General features: G+C 45.1%; 1 protein-coding gene across 1 annotated transcript in view; it reads right to left on the reverse strand.

Moving 5' to 3' along the window:
- Positions 1-3,877: 3,877 nt before the first annotated feature.
- The window catches only part of brip1 (BRCA1 interacting helicase 1), a 101,012-nt gene continuing 92,795 nt past the window's right edge, over positions 3,878-12,094 (reverse strand). The window contains exons 17-19 of the mRNA XM_061718696.1: positions 11,506-11,588; positions 11,108-11,386; positions 3,878-5,268 (exon numbers count right to left, since the gene is read on the reverse strand). Of these exons, the coding sequence (XP_061574680.1) occupies positions 4,472-5,268; positions 11,108-11,386; positions 11,506-11,588 (1,159 nt within the window). The 3' untranslated portion in view covers positions 3,878-4,471. The remainder of the gene's footprint in view (positions 5,269-11,107; positions 11,387-11,505; positions 11,589-12,094) is intronic.

Below are 12,094 nucleotides of genomic sequence, written 5' to 3' on the forward strand. Positions count from 1 at the left end.
TGTCTGTGTAGATAACTTGGGTGAATTGTAGTGTGCGCGCTGGTGTCTGTGTGTGTGTGTGTGTGTGGGGGGGGGGGCAGGGCATTAATACGTCTTTCGTTTGTGTATTGTTTTCATGTAAAGCACTTTGTGTTGCATTTTTATGTAAAGCTCTATACAAATACAAGTTTGATTTGGTTTGATAGCAGCTTGCAGATGAAGAGAGGGCTGGCCTCCATGAAGACAGAACGATAGCAAGACTGTTCTACTGCATGTGTGGTTTTACAGTATGGAGAGTGTTTTTTTTGTAATTTTGACTCCTGTGTATTGCAGAATATTTTCTTGGTGCACGTTTAATTATTTGATTGGGGCGGGGGGGCTGAATTACAGAAATTCTCTTTTTGTTTTTTTCTGGAGGTCGGTAGCCACAAAAAGAACATTGATAATGTAGGATAGGCTTTTATAAGCAGTTTGCTTCAGCCTATGCCTTTTCAGTCATTGTTCAACACATGATTATTGTTTTGTGTGAAATGTTAATTCTGTGCACAACGTTTTTTGGTGTTGTTTTTTGTGTTGTCATGACTGAATAAACTTCATTCATTCATTCAAATAGGGGGAAAAACCCCCCAACTACAATCGGAGCCATTACTGAATCCTTCAATGATGCGGGCTCCCTATTAAGTGCTTTTAGCACACATCTGCTGGCCGCTCCACGCTCGGAGTTTTGATTATATTAACAAGGGATGATGTACAATTACACAGACAAGGGTCTGGGTTAAGCGGCTCATGGACAAAGAAGGGCTTTAATGGAACACGTCCACCCTACTCCGCGGTGCGGATCACACACTGGGGAAGTTTGGCATGTAATGACACAAATCAAGTAAGTCTACGTCATGTTCATCCAACGGTGATTGTTCAGTCTCCCTTCAAGTCAGCCTGACTGATAATCCAACATTTAATACTGGCTTCATTAAATGACAAATGCTCTTCAGGCTTAAATAATCAAATATGGCCTTTAAAGTGCTCATTACAGAGACTACATTTCACTTGCCCGGGTAAAAAAATAACTGAAATTAAAGCTGCAAGCAGCGATGAACGGTCCTCCACCCTTGTGCACGTTCAGGCTGCAGTGGAAGCTTGTATGACTTGATGTAGATTCTTCAGACCTGGACATTTAGCTGATGACACCAGCTACGACTCTCTATATCAAACCATTCAAATGTTATGGCTGAAAGTAGGGACTATCAGATATCGACCAATCAGATGAAGGGGCGGGGCTAATTCAGGCCAATGAAGGTCAAGGACTCAATACCGAGTCCGATGACACCACCCACATGTCTTTATCACAACCCTTTCAAAAGTTATGGCAGAGAATAGGAACTATCAAATATTGACCAATCAGATGAAGGGGCGGGGCTAATTTGCACCAATTATGTTCAAGGGCTCAATACCGAGTCAGATGACACCACCCACGACTATGTCAAACCATTCAAAAGTTATGGCAGAAAGTAGGAACTATCAAATATGGACCAATCAGATGAAGGGTGGGCGCGCTTTTTGGCGTCTAGCGTCTCCACAGTAACGCTTTGACTGAGAAATGTAATGCGTGTTGTCGCAGGATGGAGACACATTTTGATGTATAACACACCTGGGTGCACGTTACGGTTCGGGCCGTATTAACTGCCGAAGGAATGGCATAAATTTCGCCAAAATGACACGATTAATTCAAAATGGCCGACTTCCTGTTCAGTTTGGGCCATGGCGCCAGGAGACTTTTCTTTAAGTTGTGACATGATACAGGTGTGTACCGATGTTCGTGCATGTACGTCAAACCGTATTGTGGGGCTTGAGGCACAAAGTTTTCTAGGGGGCACTGTTGAGCCGTTAGGCCACGCCCATTAAGGCAAGGCAAGGAAAGGCAAATTTATTTATATAGCACAATTCAACACAAGGTAATTCAAAGTGCTTTACATTGACATTAAAAGCGGCAAGACATAATTAGACAGTAAATAACAAATAGGTAAGAATAAGAAAAGAAGTAAAATAATAAAAAGCACAAGCTGTTAAAAATAAAAAAGTTTCCTGGTGTTTGTAAGGACTCTGGCGGCAGCGTTCTGGATCAGCTGCAGCTGCCTCATTGATTTCTTGTAGAGGCCTGTAAAGATGCCATTGCAATGCCTTGCCTTGCCTTGCCCATTAATGCAAACCATAAAATATCACATTTTTCACCAGGCCTGGCTTGGTGCAAAATTTGGTGACTTTTGGGGTGCGTTTAGGGGGAAAAAAAGGACCTACTTTCGTCGGAAAAATAAAAAAAAGGAAAAAAAAGGAAAATTCCTACGGATAAAATAGGGGCCCAATTAAGATATATGGTCATCATTCAAAAACAAGTGAAATAAAATTCAATAAATCAAATATGGAAACTACCATAAGTGACTTTTGAACTCATTTCAACAGCTGCTGTCAAAGAGTCTATGAAGCTACCCTGTCCTCCACATAGAATATAACAATCAACTTTTCTGTAAATCACTGTAACGCTGCACTGATTCAGAGTTGGTTAAGGAACTTCATTGGTGCATTCCATTCACAAGACAGCCTTGATAAAGTTGGGATAGGACACATGTAGGACTCATGAGGTCAACGCCAGCGGGCGGCTGTACCTGTGCGTCCCTGAAGGGCAAAGCTGCACAGAGGACTGGCAGCTCGTCAGACCATGGAAAAATATGTGTTTGACGTTTAAAACAACGCTCCTTACATTTTTATTGGAAGAGATCTGTAAATTGCTTGATGAAGATAAATAATTAAAGGAGAGTGGAGGAAAGGATTGGTGGTTAGACCGGAGTTAGATCCCCAAATGCAGCAGCGAGAAGTCCGAACCCTGGCTCGATGCTCCAGGAGGGCCAGGGACCGCATCAGAGACCACGTTTACATGCAGTCAAAATTGGGGTTATGGTCAATATTCCGGTTACTGAAACATTCAGAATAATCTGTTTCCATGCGTGAGCAAACAGGGTTATCCCCGTTTACATGGTGATTAATCATTTGGGATATCTGGATCAAACCAGCGACGCACGGAGAACATCATTCCCGTTATTTCCGCTTCTTCTTCCTGTATCCAAATCCAAAACAACAACAATAACAGCAGCACGTCGGATGATGAACAGCCCAGTAGAAGTGGTTTTGTTTCTCGTCCCTGTAGTTCGCCTTTTTCAGCGTCTTCCAGCGGAGCTTGATCTGGTCTGGCGTTCCTACAAATGCTGCTTCACGCAACTTTTCTCTCACCTTCTTGTAAATCTTCTATCCCGGTACTTTCTACCGTCTACAAATGCAGAAATGTTCATATCCTTCATTACATTTATGAAGTGATTAGTCTCCTCCTGGTCTTGTTTCTCCGTGTTTATAAGAACTTCCTGGACTCAAAAGACCAGGATTCCTCGCTAAAATAACATGTGCAGAAAACAAATTTCTGTTCTGTTTGATGGGGATATTCCGTTTGGCGTTTACATGACTGAATATTCGGGTTAGAAAAGGAGTAACCCAGGGGTCGTATTAAGGTTTTTAAAAACTGGAATATGAGCAAATTCCGGTTATTCAAAGGGGTTATTGGCGTTTACATGGCCGTGCAAAACCAGGTTATTGCTAATATTCCAGTTAGAAAAGGGTTATTGATGCATGTAAACGTAGTTGTGTAGGGCCAGGGACTTTTCCCTGGAAAAGCTCCTTTACACTTTGTTGACGGCAGAATTAGTGCCTGCCGCCCAGCACTGCACCGGAAACGTCTACATGCACACGTTTGACTTAAGTGATACTGAATTGGAGTCCTGCTCCTGCTAGCTGACTCTGCTTAGATAAACAGTGATCATATCAGTGAAATACAAACATTTAATTTTATTGTCACTTAAACAGAGTTCACGTAAATGTATGAAAACAAATGTCACATCCCCACCCTCCATGCACTAAATTCACTTCAGTTTATAGCATCAAAGCACTTAATTGGAAAAATAAAGGGGTCCTCTTTGGATTAAATCGGGCATGATTCTGCACCCACATTCTCCACCCATTACCCCCAGACATTTCATTAAATGCAACTAAATGATTATGTACCACTGCAGAACACAAATGAGCTCCTACTTCTGTATTTTAATGATTTGCCCAAACGGGCGTCTAAGCAATGACACGACATTGGTTAGTTGTGTTTTAAAACTGGAAATAGTCCTTAATTAGAGCATCTGTCACACTGCATAAGGTCTGGCTTTGTGGAGCTTCACCATCTCCTCCACACAAGTAATGAGTGTGTGGGCTGATTGCCTGAGGCAGCGCTGACGTAGTCACACACTTATACTAGACGTTAGAGGAATAAGAGTCGATTCTGAAACACGTGATGTGAAACATCGAAAGATGAAAACGAACCTTATGCAGCAAAGGTGGACTCAACTAAACAGGGATTTTCATTGCACTGTTGTTTTACGTTTGTCTTCATCTACACACTCGTTCAGAGTTCTGGCTGGTAGTTACCTGTCTGAGTGGAGGAGAGCGTCTGCCTGGACCTGGATAGTCTGCTAGGTCTCCTGCCTGTCTGGGTTCTAAGCTCCTCTGCCTTCTCTCCTCCGCTGGCCTCTCCCTTCTCTCCTCCGCTGGCCTCTCCCTTCTCTCCTCCGCTGGCCTCTCCCTTCTCTCCTCCGCTGGCCTCTCCCTTCTCTCCTCCGCTGGCCTCTGCCTTCTCTCCTCCGCTGGCCTCTCCCTGTCCCTGAAGCCGCTCATCGCCCTCCTTCCTGACTAAAATCTGTCCACCAGAAAAGGAGGCCAACCCCGGGACTTGTTGTGAGCCTAACAGTTCTCCCGATACCAGGGCTGGGCTCTCTAAAGATGTCTTGGACGGTGACACAGGATTTGTCTCTTTCTGAGGGCTACCCTCCCCTCCGTCCTCCTCAAACAGTTCAGGAGTAAAAAACACAGTCTGGTCCTCATCGTCTTCATCGCAAGTGTTTTCCACGGGTGTTCCGTCGTCACACGTGGGAGGATCTGTTGCTGTGGCTGGCTCGGGAACCAGATTAGTGGATTCTGCACTGGTTTCACTGGAACTTTTTCCAGGCCCTTGTTTAAGGCCAAAGGCCTCTGGCTTTAACGGCAAAAAGGAAGTCTGGCGGCTCTCAGGCCGGCTGGAATCACCCGGGGGTTTTACGTTGAAGATTGGCTTTTTAAAGTTGGAGCTTATGAAGGTGGAGATGTGCATGGGAGGCTGCGGAGGCAGATGGCCTGCTGGGGGGCTCTGCAGCATCGCCAACGGTCCTGCATCAAGAAATCACATTCAAAGTAAAAGATGTTAACGTTTTGAGCCAGTTTAGACAAGATACTTAGTTAAAATCTGTAAACCAGCAAGTAATAGAGTATAAAGCTGGTGACAAGGGTAAATAAATAGTAAACGTGGGCACACGCTTAATAAAACCCAAACAAAGGTCAAGGGGATTTAATTAAAATCAACAGTCTAACATCTGCTCATCCGCTCGCTCCACCGCCACTCAGGCACGCAAAAGACTTTACAGTAATGAGGCATGCCAGTCAACTGATCCCCCTCCACCCCCCCACCCCCAGCAACGAGGGAGGTGGACACAGACCCCTCCACGAACTCACCACCACACTGGATTCAACATGCAAACAGGTCAACCTCATCATGACCCCGGCAGACAATGGCTGCTCGCCAGCACAATGTGCAAACATGTCACCTCAGCATATGTCCTGGTGGTGATGTCATGCTCAGGCACGCTCACACACACACACACACACACACACACACACACACACACACACACACACACACACACACACACACACACACACACACACACACACACACACACACACACACACACACACACACACACACACACACGGGCTAGTCATCACTTTAGCTACATAGTAGCACAGTCTTGACGTGCCTTTTGAGCTGTGAAGACAGACTTCAGTCGTTTCAACTTTAGAGATAATGAGTTTAGTTTTGCTGTTAAACCTGACACATTACTGGGGCTGGATGGGAGTTTGTGTGAAAGGGTTCAAGGATGAAGCTTGGTAGACTTAACCAGTTAACTTGTTGGCCTCTTGACCTGGCAGCAACATTTCAGTTACAGCAGTCCTCATTTCAGTTACAGCGGTCCTCATTTCAACTCCAGCAGTCCTCATTTCATTTACAGCAGTCCTCATTTCATTTACAGCAGTCCTCATTTCAGTTACAGCGGTCCTCATTTCAGTTACAGCGGTCCTCATTTTAGCCCCAGCGGTCCTCATTTCAGCCCCAGCAGTCCTCATTTCAGTTACAGCGGTCCTCATTTCAGTTACAGCGGTCCTCATTTCAGTTACAGCAGTCCTCATTTCAGTTACAGCGGTCCTCATTTCAGTTACAGCGGTCCTCATTTCAGTTACAGCGGTCCTCATTTCAGCCCCAGCAGTCCTCATTTCAGCCCCAGCAGTCCTCATTTCAGTTACAGCAGTCCTCATTTCAGTTACAGCGGTCCTCATTTTAGCCCCAGCAGTCCTCATTTTAGCCCCAGCAGTCCTCATTTCAGCCCCAGCAGTCCTCATTTCAGCCCCAGCAGTCCTCATTTCAGCTCCAGCAGTCCTCATTTCAGTTACAGCGGTCCTCATTTCAGCCCCAGCGGTCCTCATTTCAGCCCCAGCGGTCCTCATTTCAGTTACAGCGGTCCTCATTTCAGTTACAGCAGTCCTCATTTCAGCCCCAGCAGTCCTCATTTCAGTTACAGCAGTCCTCATTTCAGTTACAGCAGTCCTCATTTCAGCCCCAGCAGTCCTCATTTCAGCCCCAGCGGTCCTCATTTCAGTTACAGCAGTCCTCATTTCAGCCCCAGCAGTCCTCATTTCAGCCCCAGCGGTCCTCATTTCAGTTACAGCGGTCCTCATTTCAGTTACAGCGGTCCTCATTTCAGTTACAGCGGTCCTCATTTCAGTTACAGCGGTCCTCATTTCAACTCCAGCAGTCCTCATTTCAACTCCAGCAGTCCTCATTTCAGCCCCAGCAGTCCTCATTTCAGTTACAGCGGTCCTCATTTCAGTTACAGCGGTCCTCATTTCAGTTACAGCGGTCCTCATTTCAGTTACAGCGGTCCTCATTTCAGTTACAGCGGTCCTCATTTCAGTTACAGCGGTCCTCATTTCAACTCCAGCAGTCCTCATTTCTGCCCCAGCAGTCCTCATTTCTGCCCCAGCAGTCCTCATTTCAGTTACAGCAGTCCTCATTTCAGTTACAGCAGTCCTCATTTCAGTTACAGCAGTCCTCATTTCAGTTACAGCAGTCCTCATTTCAGTTACAGCAGTCCTCATTTCAGCCCCTGCAGTCCTCATTTCAGCCCCTGCAGTCCTCATTTCAGCCCCTGCAGTCCTCATTTCAGCTCCTGCAGTCCTCATTTCAGCTCCTGCAGTCCTCATTTCAGCTCCTGCAGTCCTCATTTCAGCTCCTGCAGTCCTCATTTCAGTTACAGCAGTCCTCATTTCAGTTACAGCAGTCCTCATTTCAGTTACAGCAGTCCTCATTTCAGCCCCTGCAGTCCTCATTTCAGCCCCTGCAGTCCTCATTTCAGCCCCTGCAGTCCTCATTTCAGCTCCTGCAGTCCTCATTTCAGCTCCTGCAGTCCTCATTTCAGTTACAGCAGTCCTCATTTCAGTTACAGCAGTCCTCATTTCAGTTACAGCAGTCCTCATTTCAGTTACAGCAGTCCTCATTTCAGTTACAGCAGTCCTCATTTCAGCCCCTGCAGTCCTCATTTCAGCCCCTGCAGTCCTCATTTCAGCCCCTGCAGTCCTCATTTCAGCCCCTGCAGTCCTCATTTCAGCCCCTGCAGTCCTCATTTCAGCCCCTGCAGTCCTCATTTCAGCCCCTGCAGTCCTCATTTCAGCCCCTGCAGTCCTCATTTCAGCCCCTGCAGTCCTCATTTCAGCCCCTGCAGTCCTCATTTCAGCTCCTGCAGTCCTCATTTCAGCTCCTGCAGTCCTCATTTCAGCTCCTGCAGTCCTCATTTCAGCTCCTGCAGTCCTCATTTCAGCTCCTGCAGTCCTCATTTCAGCTCCTGCAGTCCTCATTTCAGCCCCTGCAGTCCTCATTTCAGTTTCAGCAGTCCTCATTTCAGCCCCAGCAGTCCTCATTTCAGTTACAGCAGTCCTCATTTCAGTTACAGCAGTCCTCATTTCAGTTACAGCGGTCCTCATTTCAGTTACAGCAGTCCTCATTTCAGTTACAGCAGTCCTCATTTCAGTTACAGCAGTCCTCATTTCAGCTCCAGCAGTCCTCATTTCAGCCCCTGCAGTCCTCATTTCAGTTACAGCAGTCCTCATTTCAGTTACAGCAGTCCTCATTTCAGTTACAGCAGTCCTCATTTCAGCCCCTGCAGTCCTCATTTCAGCCCCTGCAGTCCTCATTTCAGCCCCTGCAGTCCTCATTTCAGCCCCTGCAGTCCTCATTTCAGCTCCTGCAGTCCTCATTTCAGCTCCTGCAGTCCTCATTTCAGTTACAGCAGTCCTCATTTCAGTTACAGCAGTCCTCATTTCAGTTACAGCAGTCCTCATTTCAGCCCCTGCAGTCCTCATTTCAGCCCCTGCAGTCCTCATTTCAGCCCCTGCAGTCCTCATTTCAGCCCCTGCAGTCCTCATTTCAGCTCCTGCAGTCCTCATTTCAGCTCCTGCAGTCCTCATTTCAGCTCCTGCAGTCCTCATTTCAGCTCCTGCAGTCCTCATTTCAGCTCCTGCAGTCCTCATTTCAGCTCCTGCAGTCCTCATTTCAGCTCCTGCAGTCCTCATTTCAGCTCCTGCAGTCCTCATTTCAGCTCCTGCAGTCCTCATTTCAGCCCCTGCAGTCCTCATTTCAGTTACAGCAGTCCTCATTTCAGCCCCTGCAGTCCTCATTTCAGCCCCAGCAGTCCTCATTTCAGTTACAGCAGTCCTCATTTCAGTTACAGCAGTCCTCATTTCAGTTACAGCAGTCCTCATTTCAGTTACAGCAGTCTTCATTTCAGTTACAGCAGTCCTCATTTCAGTTACAGCGGTCCTCATTTCAGTTACAGCATTGCTCAGTTACTCAAAATGAAGACAACATTTGGTAGCATCATAGATTAGCATGGGCTACCCAGCCAAGCTAAACAGCTTGTGGGCATCTTCCAGACAGGTTCCAGGTCTGCTTGTTTCCCACTTTTGGATGAACCTGTGCTGGGCAACCTTAGACCTTGCTAAAATGGTGCCAGGTAGGGTCACCAGTGCCTGCATCTGTTTATATAGTCATCCCGGTAGTACACCAGCTAACCATTGTGTCTATGTCGCTCTTCTCTCTGTTCTCTTTATTCTCTCCGTTTGATCTTTCTTTTCCTGCTTTGGCCAGCTGGTCTTCAGCAGGAGGGTCCCCCCTTATGGTCCAGGTCCTGGTCCAGGTTTCTACCCCCTTATGATCCAGGTCCTGGTCCAGGTTTCTTCTCCTAAAGGGGAGTTTTTCTTGCCACTGTTTGGCTTAAGGTTTTTCTCCCACTAGGGGAGTTTTTACCTGCCATTGTTTATTTAATAATTGCTTGGGGGTTTATGTTCTGGTCTCTGGAAATATACTAGAGACAACTTCTCTTGTAATAGACGCTATATAAATAAAATTGAATTGGAAAAAAAGAGATGTTTCAAAAACAGAGGACATATTGGTGACATCATAGGGGGTTGTCCAGCTCTTTTCATACAGTCCATGGGGAAATCCAATACCTTGACTTTGTTCCAACCTCACAACTAAGTGGGCAGCTTGCTAGGTTCACCGTCCAGCTGGAAGCCCCATCCATGCCCAGGCTTGAGTTTCTTGGCTGTTACAGTTACTGGATGGTCCCTCAGGTGTTTTACAGCCTCCAGAGCATCCATGACAAGCCAGAGTGCATGCTGGTACGGATTGCTGGTTTAATCTGCATATCAATATATACCTATACAAGCTCAATATCAAAAATATACTGATATCAACCAGTAAAAGGACAATCATTTTCAAATATTGTTTAAGTTATAAGAAATCAGAACACAAACAACATGACTTTGGTGATGAGTAAATCTTGCTGCGTGGGGAAAAAAGTCTGTGATATACTATAAAGAAGCTCATTAGGTATCATCAGGAACAATGAGTTATCAATAAAAGTTATATCTAGTTATATAATAGTTCAATAATTCCACGTGATATCAAACCCATCCCTGTTATCAACACGTTAGTACACATTAGGGCTGGGCGATATATCGAGATTTTAATATATATCGATATATTTTCAAATGCGATATGGTACGAGACAATATCGTTTATATTGATTTAAAAAATATATATATTTTTTTTTATGATTTTGATATAGCTTATTTTGTGACAAATTGACTTGAATGTTTTATTTGAGATTTGCACAAATGTTTTGTTATTTGCACAACTGTCAACCTCAGTGGAAAAGTCTGCCTGTTACTGTCTACATTGTATTAATTGCACAGTGTATTTTAATTTAATTGTTATGCAGGAAAGGGATATTTGTTTTATTTTATTCAAGAAGCATTTTTATTCTGTATATGCAGGTAGTTTATTTTTATTTCATTTGTTTTATACATGTTGATATTGTGCAGACCTCTGTTAATAAAGGAACCTGTGTGACATTTGGCACGAGGCTTTGTATTAAAACTGACTGCTTTTTTTAAGGGTTTGCCTCAGAAAAAAATGAAGCTAACAGAGATGCTATGCTATAATGCTTTGGGGGAAACCCCAATTATGGCACAGAAAAAATATCGATATATATCGAGTATCGCCATTTAGCTAGAAAATATCGAGATATGACTTTTGGTCCATATCGCCCAGCCCTAGTACACATGAGTACAAAACTGTCCTCCATACTTTAAAACAGGTTCAGATGTTTTGATACCATGAGCTTTTTTATTTCTCGAGAAGAAAGGCAATAGATGAACAAGGTAAAAATGGAATAATTACAAATCCTTTTACCTGTACTGCACATCTTAACACCTCATCACCAGTTAAAAACTCACTCTTGGGTCTTTCTTGACTAAGAGGCAGGTCTCACCTGAGATCATTCATTTTCTGAGAACTAATTGAACACATTCTTTGTCACTTGAGAAATGATCTCACCTGCTTTCTCATTGTGTGTAGCTTTCAGGTGTGTGCAGGAGGAAGAAGGTAGAATGGAGGGACTCGTGTCCTGGTGGGGTTCAGGTATCTGGGGTTCAGAGGCCTTAACAGCTCCTGACAGCTGATTGGTGGTAGGTGAATCAGTAGGGCTGAGGATCTGACTACCTGCAGGTGCCACTTCCACCTTGTTCTGGACCTGAGAGAACGCTTCCAGGGAATGCATTGCATTGCTGAAGGTGTTGTGATGCTGGACGAGCTGACGGACCCATTTAGACAAGCCTGAGATCACACAGACAAGAGGAGGCCGACGCTGTCAAACATCTTACAATGGATAACTATTGCCATCTAGTGTTCATAATCAGAGGCAGTGCAGGCTGAGCCCCGTCAGCGTGGCGTACCTGTGATGTACCGATTAGGATTATTCCTGTACCGGTCGTCCACAAGGATCAAGGCACCCCAGTCATTCCTGTGGCGGATACACCTGGAAAATAAAGACTCAAGGTTTGATTATCTTCAGGTTTATTTAACCCTTGTGCTGTCTTTGGGTCAAGGGAGGGTGAAGGGAGAAAAGATGGAATGAAGGAAAGAAGGAAGTAAGGAAGAAAGGAAGGAAGTAAGTAGGAAAGGGAGAAAAGATGGAAGGGAGGAAAGAAGGGAGAAAAAATGGAAAGGAGGAAAGAAGGGAGAAAAAATGGAAAGGAGGAAAGAAGGGAGAAAAAATGGAAAGGAGGAAAGAAGGGAGAAAAGATGGAAGGAAGGAAAGAAGGAAGTAAGGAAGAAAGGAAGGAAGTAGGAAAGGGAGTAAGGAAGGGAGAAAAGATGGAAGGGAGGAAAGAAGGGAGAAAAGATGGAAGGAAGGGAGAAAGGAAGGGAAGAAGGAAAGAAGGAAGAAAGGAAGGAAGTGGGAAAGGGAGTAAGGAAGGGAGAAAAGAAGGGAGAAAAGATGGAAGGTAGGAGGGAAGGAAGGAAGGAAGGAAGTAGGAAAGG

The sequence above is a fragment of the Cololabis saira genome, chromosome 4 (genome assembly GCF_033807715.1).
Source record: "Cololabis saira isolate AMF1-May2022 chromosome 4, fColSai1.1, whole genome shotgun sequence".
Taxonomy (NCBI): domain Eukaryota; kingdom Metazoa; phylum Chordata; class Actinopteri; order Beloniformes; family Belonidae; genus Cololabis; species Cololabis saira.